Consider the following 11870-nt stretch of genomic DNA (forward strand, 5'->3'; position numbering starts at 1 on the left):
GCTTTCAGGTTATGCTGTGTAGTTAATGGGCGGATATTGTTGTCCTAATAAAACTGATGGTGTTGGCGCTCGTCCTGTGTAATTCGTCTGTGTATGCGCTTAGTTTGCGCCCCTGCTATAACAGTCATGTTTCACGAGCCTGCAAATAATTAGGCACCACCAGACGGCAACAGCCGTCGACTCTGAGCGACTCCAAGTAAGAGTGAAAAACGAGCACACAGATCGTTTTGTTGAGTGCAACTAAGCTATAATTGTCTTTGTCTCGTGCCCTTGGATATCAGACAGCTATGCGGGCTTCTTTCTTTCCACGAGCCGGCCTTATACGAACACGGAGAAACAGCGAAAAACATGGGGGTTTAGCCCAACAAGAAATGCTGGGATATGTTTTGGCTTTGGAAAGAGGGCGCGGCATACACCGCTGTCCACCCGTGCGCTTTCCGCGCTAAACAGATGACCATGACACGACACAACAATACGTGCAGGACAATCAATTTCACGCTCCGCGGCTGCTTCCCGCTGAAGTTCTAACCATCGAGCTTCGGACGGAGTACTCCGCCAGCACTTGAATGTCTTGCGGGCTGCTTTCACACTTAAGCGCACAGAAACACACACACATATCGGCAGTCACAAACATTGCTTACACAGAGGTTGCCACAGGGTCCAGAGGCAACGAGGCAAGCACACCCACCACTGCGGCAACGAAGGATCACACTTAAAGCGGGCTACACCGACTAGTATCCGGGCACCACGTCCATCTCCGCGTACGTCTCCAGCTCGAGCGCGGCAGCCTCCAGCGCCGCTTTGCAGTCCGCCCACGGCTGCTGCTGCTGGGCAACGGTCACCGACGACGTCGGGTCGCCGAAGACCAGTTCGCCCGGGACAGTCACGTGGTGGTCGACGACGCAGGCGTCGTCGGTCTCGGCGCCCCCGTACAGCAGCTCGAACGTCTGCACCGCGCTCGACGTCGAGCAGCCGACCGCCGGAGTCGCCGCCGCCACCGGAAGACACAGCGACGCCGGCTCGGCGCCGCCGCCGCTGCCCGGACCGAAGCACGTCCACCAGTCGGGACTCGAGGCGGACGGCACGGAGCCGTTGACGGTGACCTCGCCGTCGACGACTCCTCCGCCGCTTCCGAAGAGGTCCTCCTCCAGCTGCAGGGCCGCCGCGGCCGCTGCGTCCTCGGAGCTTCGGTACCGGTCCAGCTGCTGCTCCAAGTCCAGGTCGCTCTCGCTGAGGATCCAGGACAGGTCGTTCTTGAGCGATTCGCCCAGGTCGCCGCACACGTCGTCCAGGTGGTGCTGCGAGGCCGACGCGGCCGCGCCCGCGACGCCCGCCGAGTCCATGACCACGACGGCGGCCGGATCGACGCGTTCCACGATGACGGCGGGCCCGCTGTGCCCTTGGAGCGAGGAGACGACGCTCAGGGCGTGCGCCGCCGTCGTCGCCTGCTTGTTCTTGGCTGCGCCTCCGCGGTCCCTCCGGTTCCTCTTGGAGCTGCCGCCGCTGCCACCTCCCGTACTCGGCGCTGTGGCGGTGCCGGGCGCTCCGGGATGTCTCTGCGCGGGTCGTCGCTTCTTGAAGACGCCGTCGACCAGGGAGTCGGCGTAGACGGGGTCCAGCCTCCAGAAGCCGCCCTTGCCCGGTTCGTCCTTGCTACGCGGAACCTTGATGAAGCACTTGTTGAGAGACAGGTTGTGGCGGATGGAGTTCTGCGCAATGTTTGGGACAAACGGACGAGTGTTTTTTGGCATCGATTTCGGGGCATAGTAGACGACGTATTATAAATGTAAGCATCAACAAATTAAGCCTACACGGCAGGTTGATTTTGGTTTAGCTGACCGTATATATATATATATATATATATATATATATATATATAGAAGCGGAAGTGAAGAAGCGATAACTGGAGGCTGCGATATATGGAGCCTGGGAATGGTTCTCAAGGGAATGGTAGGGTAGTCGAGGGTAATAGAAAGTTTCCGTGAAGAAAAAAAAAGCGAGAAAATTTTACAAGCATATGTGATACGTAATATATATATATATATATATATATATATATATATATATGTGATAGCTAAGCCAAGGTTAATAGCATGATGATGGTGACGACGGTAGCTTATCAGTAATAAAAAAAAACCCTTACCTAGTATCAGTAGCTCAGATACACTTTAAAAGAAGTTTACACCCTCCGGGGTTTACTTGTCCCCATTAAAGCGATATTCGTCATCTGACTCGCTTGCGTTTCCATTTTTCAAAACTCTGCATTCGCGACTTTTCTGTCAATAATTCTCTGTCACCCTCCCGACGCGCATGCATTTCGTGACTGAGGGCACTGGGCGCACTGTGTTAAAGTCAGGCCAAAATCAAGAATAGGACTGACAGATGGAATAGCACACTGTGGTATAAAAGTTGTAAACAGGCATAAGGAGCCTCAGAAAGGCTGGTCAACGTTTCGATAGGACGACCTATCTTCGTCAAAGGCGGCCTCGTCATTCTCGGCATGTTAATTTTAACGCGTTAAATATAGGGAGATACGATCTCTATAATGCTATTCACAGCGTGTTTACAGGAGGTATTCAGAGACCTGGATTGGGAAGAACTGGGGATAAGAGTTAATGCAGAATACCTTAGTAACTTGCGATTCGCTGATGATATTGCCTTGCTTAGTAACTCAGGGGACCAATTGCAATGCATGCTCACTGACCTGGAGAGGCAAAGCAGAGGGGTAGGTCTAAAAATTAATCTGCAGAAAACTAATGTTTAACAGTCTCGGAAGAAAACAGCAGTTTACGATAGGTAGCGAGGCACTGGAAGTAGTAAGAGAATACATTTACTTAGGGCAGGTAGCACCGCGGATCCGGATCATGAGACTGGAATAATCAGAAGAATAAGAATGGGCTGGGGTGCGTTTGGCAGGCATTCTCAAATCATGAACAGCAGGTTGCCATTATCCCGCAAGAGAAAAGTGTATAACAGCTGTGTCTTACCAGTACTCACGTACGGGGCATAAACCTGGAGGCTTACGAAAAGGGTTCTACTTAAATTGACGACGACGCAACGAGCTATGGAAAGGAGAATGATGGGTGTAACGTTAAGGGATAAGAAAAGAGCAGATTGGGTGAGGGAACAAACTCGAGTTAATGATATCTTAGTCAAAATCAAGAAAAAGAAATTGTCATGGGCAGGACATGTAATGAGGAGGGAAGATAACCGATGGTCATTAAGGGTTACAGACTGGATTCCGAGGGAAGGGAAGCGCAGCAGGGGGCGGCAGAAGGTTAGGTGGGCGGATGAGATTAAGAAGTTTGCAGGGACGACATGGCCACAATTAGTACATGACCGGGGTAGTTGGAGAAGTATGGGAGAGGCCTTTGCCCTGCAGTGGGCGTAACCAGGCTGATGATGATGATCATTAAAGTAAGGAAAGACTCGCAAGATAACGATTGTTCTTTGGTGCATGATAAGCCGCGAAGGGTGAAAACTTTTCTTGAGTGTCTTTGACGATAAGTCCTCCTACCGAAACGTTGTCCAGCCTTTCTGAGGCACCTTATGCCTGTTTATAACCTTTACACCACAGTGTTAAAGTAAGGAAAGACATGCAAGTAGATAACGATTGTTCTTTGATGATAAGCCCCGAAGGGTGCAAACTTTTCTTGAGTGTATACGAATCATTTGCTTTTCTTTTGCCTCACCATCCTTTGTTTAGCAGTTTCTATTTACGTACTTAAGTTCCAATTTTGCGCAGTTTTGCCTCGTCGTCGTCTGTGGTCCTTCGCCTTAGACTTTTCATAATCAGCCCTCTCTGGCACTTACCTGCCAGCTGGGGTCTGCATTCCGGTAGTACAGGAAGTTCTCGCGTATCCACTTGTAGATGGCGCTGAGCGTCATCTTGTTCTTGTTGGCCTTCATGGCCATGCAAATGAGCGTCGCGTACGAGTACGGAGGCTTGCTCGAGCCCTGGTTCTTGTAGTCGGGCTCCTCGGCCGCCACAGCCGCCGCGCACCTGCGCATGCGTTAGGGTTAGAAAGACTTATGACGTCAGCCGACTGGAAAAGGTCACGTGCCGAGAAGACACACGCCGGGGACAAAGAACGGTCAAACAGTGACGTCTGCTCGCCATGTCAGCTGTCAAACTGTGCAAATGTATAGTCGGTGTCATTCGAATTTCTCAGACAAAAGTGCGTGTATGTGTGTCATTACGCAGTTTTTTTTCACAATATAGTTTTTTAACAGGCGTAATTAGGTCCCAACCACGGGCGCCAACATCGACATCACCTTATACCTCCTTTTCGGTACGTGTAGCAAATATTTAAACTTTCACAGGTTTCAGCATATATAATTACCTTGTATTCTGAGAAGGTAAACAAAAGGATAAGAAGGATCTCCGAAGCTGGTTGTCATTAGCTCTGCACATTATAACCAGCCGCAATGTGACTTAGACATTAAGAAAGATAAGAGTACACTTACTCGAGCAACCACGGAGGTTCTTATATTAGCGGCAGCAATTATATGGCGTGCTCGGTAGCCACCATGTGATATGTGCAAGTTCGATTGTGTGCAACTACGCGTTTAGTAACGCACACACAGCACCCCTTGAATCTAACATTTGTGTGAACATCATATGACGCCAACAAATAATGAAGCGAAGGAAAGCGCATAGCGGGATTTGTTTTAACTTGAGTGCGGAACGATAAGGTAAAGGGAAAATGAAAGTAGACTTGCCGCCGGTGGGAGCCGCACCCACAGCCTGCGCATAACTGGTGAGGTGAGCTGCCAATTGAGCTACGGCGGTGGTGGTTAGATCTCTCTCTCTCTCTCTCTCACACACACACACACACACACACACACACGCACGCACACAAGCACGCACACACACACACACGCGCACGCACGCGTTAACGAGCCAATAATTAAGCGACTTCGTCATCTACATTTGTCGTCGCGTCCACGTAAGACACCTGCTTTTCGAGTGCATAATGACGCACCAAGGAGCTGGTGGCTAACTCCGTTGACAGCGCTCACAGGTAAAAAAAAAATGTAGATCCAACGCACATTTTGGAATCTATGCGAAGGGACGCTCTCGTGAAGCGATTAATTAGTGAAACGCTATAAGTTTGCCCATTACGCCCCGGCGCCTTTGGCGTAAAGGGATCTGGCACGCACATGTGCACTCTGGCGCACCCGTTCTATACGCAGTGTGACAGCTCTTATATTGCCTTGCAATTGTTAGTTTCCTCTCATTTATTTCAAATGTACCGCCCGCTTCTTTGCCGATCACCCGTGGCGGGTATAGGTGCTATAGTATGGAAATTATTAACATGATGAACACGCGGCGATCATGTCGAAGTATGGTTGGCGTCGGCAATGTCGAACTACATGTGCGATTCTGTCTTAAAGGCTAGGAAAGTAGGCATAGAAATGAAGAAAAAAGATTAGCTCAATTAAAGGAATTGTGCTCTTGGTGACGTGTATAATTGTTGTGATGAGATGGTGTAGGTACTGCTGTTTCAGCACTGCGCAATGCGTACAAGACAAGGCCGGAAGTCGGAATACATTTGAGGGTAGGGAAATGTGGTACAGCTTTCCTGACAGTGGTAGCGACAACCCAATCGACAGCCATGCACATTGGTCTGGAAGTCCGTGAAGTGTGTTCACTGAGAAAGCTTCGGGCTGAAAACTCTCCAGCAATTCTACGGTCGCTGCGGGAGGACGCTGTGCCTTATTACGCCACTAGATTAATGAGTGAACGTATGTATGTGCCTGAGGTAACTGCGCAGCAAGCCGTCTCCCAACGTTGCTCATTCAAGCCGTTTGGACCAGACAGGGCGGTTCATTCGCAGCCTGCGATGGTGTACCAATACGATACTGAGGCTACAATAAGTGCGCTAAATGAACGGGGTCACTATACGCTGCAGATTCATACAGGCAACGTTGTCACGACGTCACGATGACGTCATGACGTCATGACCGGCCTATCGAGGCCAACTTTCGCATAAAAATTAAAATATCTTAAAATTGCTTCCCCGCCACCTCTGCACTTGTTAGGTATCGCACCTTGTTTGCCTGTGAGATGCGTAAAAATTAACGACTAATTCGTTTATCTTAATTCTGGTATTTTACACGCCAAAACTACGATCTGATTATGAGCCACGCCGTAGTGAGGGACTCCGAATTATACTTGACCGGCTGTGGTTATTCAACGAGCACTTAAATCGAACTACACGGGCTTTCTTTATTCTTTTTCTTTCGCCCCCATCATCAAAATGTATGGCCGCCGTGCCCGGGATCCAAATTAAGGACAGATGAGGTTGGTCACTGATGAGCCGACGACCAAGGCCACGCATAATGAATGAGCGAACCGCGTGCTACTTTCTTTCGACGCGCGATTGTTAGAATCCCAGGTGAGAGTGAGAGGCGCACCATCTAAATCCCAGAATGTAATTGGCGTTACCAATCAGACCCAAAATCGACACCACGCCTCCTATACTTTCTGAATTCATAAGCGGCAAATGTGTTTAAGAGGAAGCTTTAGCTCGGGTCCAACTCCGACGCGGCCTATTAAAATACATGTAAAAGGCCAAAACGTTTTTCTGAGGTAACCCTAGGACCGATTTTAATCAAATTTGTTGCATTTCAGAGAGAAAGTTAAATTCTAGTGACTGTTGCAAGCGGAATTTTGATTTTGGCTGGAATTTCCTTAACAAAAGGATTTTCAAAATTTTGGACGTGTGAAGAAAATAGAAGCACGAAGTTTACGAATTAAGAGCTCAGCATCAAGAACAGATGTCTCTGTTCTGTGAACGGCGTCCGTTAGATCGTTGAAAGCGGACAAATTGAACATGTCAATTTATATCTTACGTGACTTTGTTACGTTGTTTACAAGGGTTCTGCAAAAGCTGTATTTCCCTATTAATAAATTTTTTGAATATTCCTCTGTAACATATAAAATTTGTCCGCTTTAGATGTACTATTAGATGCAATCCACAGAATTGCGGTACCATTTTTCGTTGCCGAGTTAGAGAGTAGTAAACTTGATAGTTTCGTTTTCTGAAAATTTTCGAGTTTTGCCAATTTTTAATAAAAAGTTTACGCCTTATAACAAAGGTGCGAAACCAACAGTCACTAGATCTTACTTTTTTGTTTTATATGCAACAAACCTCGTCAAATTTGGTGCAGTGCTTGCCGAGAAAAGTGAATTCTCCTTTTACACGTATTTAGGCAGGAGCACCTGAGCTTAAAGCTTCCTCTTAAAGGCGCAACTTCGGGTCTGTAGTTACATGTATTCGGATATGTTAGCTTAAAAGGTATGAAGCGAACATAACATTTTTTTACGATGACTCGTTTAGTTGGTGGTCGTGTATAACGTTAATCAGAAACGCAGATTGATGTTGCAGATTAACCAGAGATCACACGGTGGCTTTTCGAGATAGCGTACATTACCAAAGCCTTCACAACTCTTCCTTCATTAGCGTCTTCGTTTTGGTACTGTACGTAAGTACATGTGTTCGTTTGGTTTGCTCGGAACACGGAACAAGCGCTTCTACCGACGCCCCAGCGTGTTCCACGTCGGGGACGTCCACCTCTCACGCCATGGCGCCTACAGCGTCATGGACTCCCTCGAAGGCCCACGTCTTCGATGTTGTTGTCCCTACGGGGAATGGTCCCGAGACCGTCGTCGACGCGACGGCCTCAATAGTTGGCCTCTCTGAGGTCTACTGCGTTCAGCACATGGGAGGCCTCAACTTCCAAGTCACCGTCAAGAGCATGGCTTCCATGACTCTAATCGTCGATGCTGGCTGCCTCGTCATCGGTGGCGAGCGTTGTCCCGTCGTCCCCGTCGGCCCGCAGGTAACCAACGTAACCTGCCTCTTTTTGCCGTCCTTCGTCCCGAACGAAGTCCTCGTCCAGGCACTATCACCATACGGCAAGGTTCTGTCTGTCAACGCTGGTCTTATGAGAGGACGACGTGGCGTGCTTACGGGCACACGCTTCGTGCGTATGGAAATGAGTACCACAACCCCGGTCCCAAATTATCTGCGAGTCTCTGGTCATCGTGTGACGTTCGACTACCGCGGCTTGCAACGCGTGTGTCGTCGGTGCGGTTCCAGCGACCACTACCGTGCACAGTGCACCGCCGCGTTCTGTGGCCGTTGTGGCGTCCATGGCCACGAAAGCGACGGGTGTGACCGTCCTTGTCGGCGTTGCGGGGATAGTCACCCTACGGTCGCGTGCCCTGTGCGGCGTTCATACTCAGACGCTGCTGCTGGAGCCTTTCCCCCCTTACCGCCGGCGTCAACTGCGGTTGCGACTGCGCGTGACGCCATAACCAAAGAAATCGCACTGACACCGCAAGAAGCAACGTCAAGAAATGAAAAAGAAGAGGCATGCAGCTCGGGAAGTCACAACGCGCCATCTTCGCCGGCCTCCTCTACTGAGAAAGAAACCATGACGTGGCGGATCGCAACACGCCATGTTCGCTGGCCTTCCAAGCAGCGAAGGACACGCGTGCTGTGGCCGAAAGCGCCTCCACTTCAGCTGCTACCATCAGTCCCCCTGACCGCAGCAACGTTTTAAATGCAGATAAAACACCTGACCCTGCAATCACTACAGTCGATATACCCACGAAATCTGCTGTGGCTTCATCCGCCTCAATTACATCTCCTACAACGGCGCAACCATTACATCTGAACGAGCCCCCAGCTGCCGAAGTTGTCGGCGACGATGAACTCAATCCCGCCGCCCTACCGCTACCGACATCATCCTCATCAGAAAACAGCTTCAGCCTCGGAGTTGATAGCAGCGTTGGACTCTCGCCAAGCCTGGATGAACTCGACATAGAAATGGCGGCCCCACGAGACGTAAAGCGCGCTCATGCGTCAGCCTCTGGCTCGGACGGCGGCCCCGATCGCCGTGCCGAGTTACAGCGGCCCAAAAAACCTCGGCCTTCTTCGAGAGGATCGAAGAAGTGACGCGTGCACTGCTTAACCCCTGGACTTGTTCCCAGGGCGCCGACTTGAACAACACGACCAGGTCAGTTTGGTGATACATTTCATTAATTATGGCTGACACCTTGAAGATTATTTCATTAAATGCACAAGGGTTCCGAAGCCCTGTAAAACAAGCCGAAATTATCAGCGTGGCCCGCGCAAAAAATTGTGACATACTGTGTTTACAAGAAACAAATTTTTTCACCATTGGACACAGGCACGTACCCAAGGGGGGGCCCGGGGGGGCCCGGGCCCCCCCCCCCCCCCGAAATCAAGTGGCATACCCCCTCCCCCCCCTCCCCACCCACGCCACCACTCCTCACACATTCCTAAAGCGCCGCCAGATCAATGTTGAGACTTGGCAGCTGTTCATCGGTGAGCATTATGCTGCCTTTTTCACTCTTTTTAGATGGCGGTAGTTATCGGCATCTCTTGTAATGTGAAGGACAGTTTTCTCATAGATTCCGCACCTGCGCGATTAACTCGAGATGCGTTCAGTTGTCACCATCTATTCAACCGTCACGCGCATAGCTGTTGCTTTTGTTAGTTCAACCTTCTTTGTTTAGGCTGATCCTGGGACGAGGAGAGGTGATGCGGCTGTTACTCAGCTGGTCTGTACTCTCATGGAACAAGTTGCGGCGGGAGAAAACGCCAATTGCGTTTAAATTATCCCTTTGCTTCATTATTTCCTTGAGTTACGGCTCGCCGCGACGCTGGCAGATGCCCGGAACCATATACACGTGATATGGATTAGGTAAGGTGGGAAATAAAATAATGTGAAAGAGCGTCCATCATGAAACCCTGCAATAACCCTTAAACCCATAAGCAAGATGACTGTCGCCCGTTACCTCATCTGTTTTTCCCTAATTGTATAGCACTTTTCGTGCAAAATTGGCATCTGGAAACAAAAATCGCAAGGAGTTGAGAAATTAAACGATCTGCTAAGGGAGAGAGCCAAGGCAACAACCAAACTGCAAGCAAAAGCGAATAATAAAAAAGTTAACCGTTGTTTATGAGCATATTTATGGATCAACATCTGTTTACTTAAAAAGGAAGTAGAGAAAACGCCGCCGGAAGTGGAGAACAATTACTTGTTTTGAATGACGCTTCTACAGTTATCGGTCGAACCGCCTCACGTAGCCACTTCTCTGCTGCGATTATGTGGGTGTTTTTCTAACCTTTCGCGGTGAGCGCAGTACGTCTAGAATCGCAGAGTCCTGCGCTCTACGCGTTTGTATGGGACTGGCGGCCGCACAGCGTTACGCAATTCGCGGAACTGTAAAAACTGATCAACAAGGCGAAAGTAACTGATATTCGAAACTAAACCACGAGAAAGACTGAAGAAGCCGTAAAATATGAACGCTGCCTGAAATCAGTAAAAAAGAAACCTGGCATAGGACAAACTACGATGTATGCACTAAAAGATACGAAGGATAATATCATCAGCAATATCGAAGATATAGTAAAAGCATCGGAAAAATTCTAAGCTGATCTTTATACAGTACCCAGAGGAGTCACGATACCTCACTTAGAAACAGTAATGAACAGGATACAGAAACTCTCCTATAACTAGCGATGAGGTCAGAAGGGCCCTGGAAGACATGAAACGATGAAGAGCGGGAGGAAAAGGTGGAATAACAGTTGATCTAATCAAAGGTGGAGGAGACATAACGCTTGGAAAACTGGCGGCTCTATCGACTGCAAGGGTCCCAGAAAACTGGAAGAATGCAGACATTATACTAATCCACAAAAAAGGAGACGTTAAAGAATTGAAAAATTATGGGACGATTAGCTTACTCCCTGTATTATATAAAATATTTACCAAAATAATCTCCAAACACTGGACTTTAGTCAACCAAGGGAACAGGCTGGCTTCAGGAAGGGATACTCTACAATGGATCACATCCAGGTCATCAATCAGCTTATCGCGAAATCTGCAGAGTACAATAAGCCTCTCTATGTGGCTTATATAGATTACGAAAAGGCATATGATTCAGTAGAGATACCAGCAATCGTAGAGGCACTACGTAATCAAGGAGTACAGAACGCTTACGTAAAAAGCTTGGAAAATATTGCTACATGCGTGTGGTACTTGTTTGTTTGAACGAGGCGCGTAGGCGCCATCACTCCAGAAAAGAGGAGGAAGAACGAACTGGGCTCGCGCTGTGAATCTAACCGGTCAACGCTGCAACCGTTGTTGTAAATATAATCTGTAAATAGTTTCTCGTCTTACTGACTCGTCCTTCGCGTAAGAATATCTACAGAGGTTCTACAGCTACCTTAATTCTACACAAGAAAAGCAGGCTGATACCTATAGAGAAAGGGGTCAGACAGGAAGACAATTTCTCCAAAGCGTGCTTAGAAGAATTCAAGCTATTAAACTGGGAAGGCTTAGGAGTAAAGATCGACGGCAAATATCTCAGCAACCTTCGGTTTGCCGATTACATTGTTCTATTCAACAACAATGCAGACGAGTTACAACAAATGATTGGAGACCATAACAGAGAGAGAGTAAGAGTGGAGTAGAATATTAATATGCAGAAGATGAAGATAATGATAAATAGCCGGGCAAGGAAACAAGAGATCAAGATCGCCAGTCGGCCACTAGAGACTGTGAAGGAGTACGTTTACCTAGGTCAATTAATCACAGGGAACCCTGATCATGAGAAGGAAATTTACAGAAGATAAAAATAGGTTGGATCGCATACGGCAGACATTGCCAGCTCCTGACTGGAAGCTTACCATTATTATTGAAAAGTAAGGTCTGCAATCAGTGCATATTGCCAGTGCTGACATATGGGGCAGAGACTTGAGCGCAAGTTAAGGACCGCGCAAAGAGCGATCGAACGAAGATTGCTAGGCATAACGTTAGGAGAGAAAGAG

General features: G+C 48.6%; 1 protein-coding gene across 1 annotated transcript; it reads right to left on the reverse strand.

The window, feature by feature from the left end:
* Positions 1–225: 225 nt before the first annotated feature.
* LOC126529467 (uncharacterized) lies at positions 226–3990 on the reverse strand. Its single transcript, XM_050177060.3, has 2 exons — positions 3814–3990; positions 226–1709 (listed from the first exon to the last, which is right to left on the reverse strand). Exons 1-2 carry the CDS (start codon positions 3913–3915, stop codon positions 732–734), a joined length of 1080 nt encoding a protein of 359 aa, XP_050033017.2. The 5' UTR covers positions 3916–3990; the 3' UTR covers positions 226–731.
* Positions 3991–11870: the final 7880 nt, after the last annotated feature.

Source organism: Dermacentor andersoni, chromosome 8 (genome assembly GCF_023375885.2).
Source record: "Dermacentor andersoni chromosome 8, qqDerAnde1_hic_scaffold, whole genome shotgun sequence".
Lineage (NCBI taxonomy): Eukaryota > Metazoa > Arthropoda > Arachnida > Ixodida > Ixodidae > Dermacentor > Dermacentor andersoni.

Coding starts and splice junctions, on each gene's coding strand:
- LOC126529467 (XM_050177060.3), bottom strand. CDS start 3,915: ATGGCCATGAAGGCCAACAAGAACAAGATGACGCTCAGCGCCATCTAC. Junction 1,710..3,813: donor ATGCAGACCCCAGCTGGCAG/GTAAGTGCCAGA, acceptor AACATTGCGCAG/AACTCCATCCGCCACAACCT.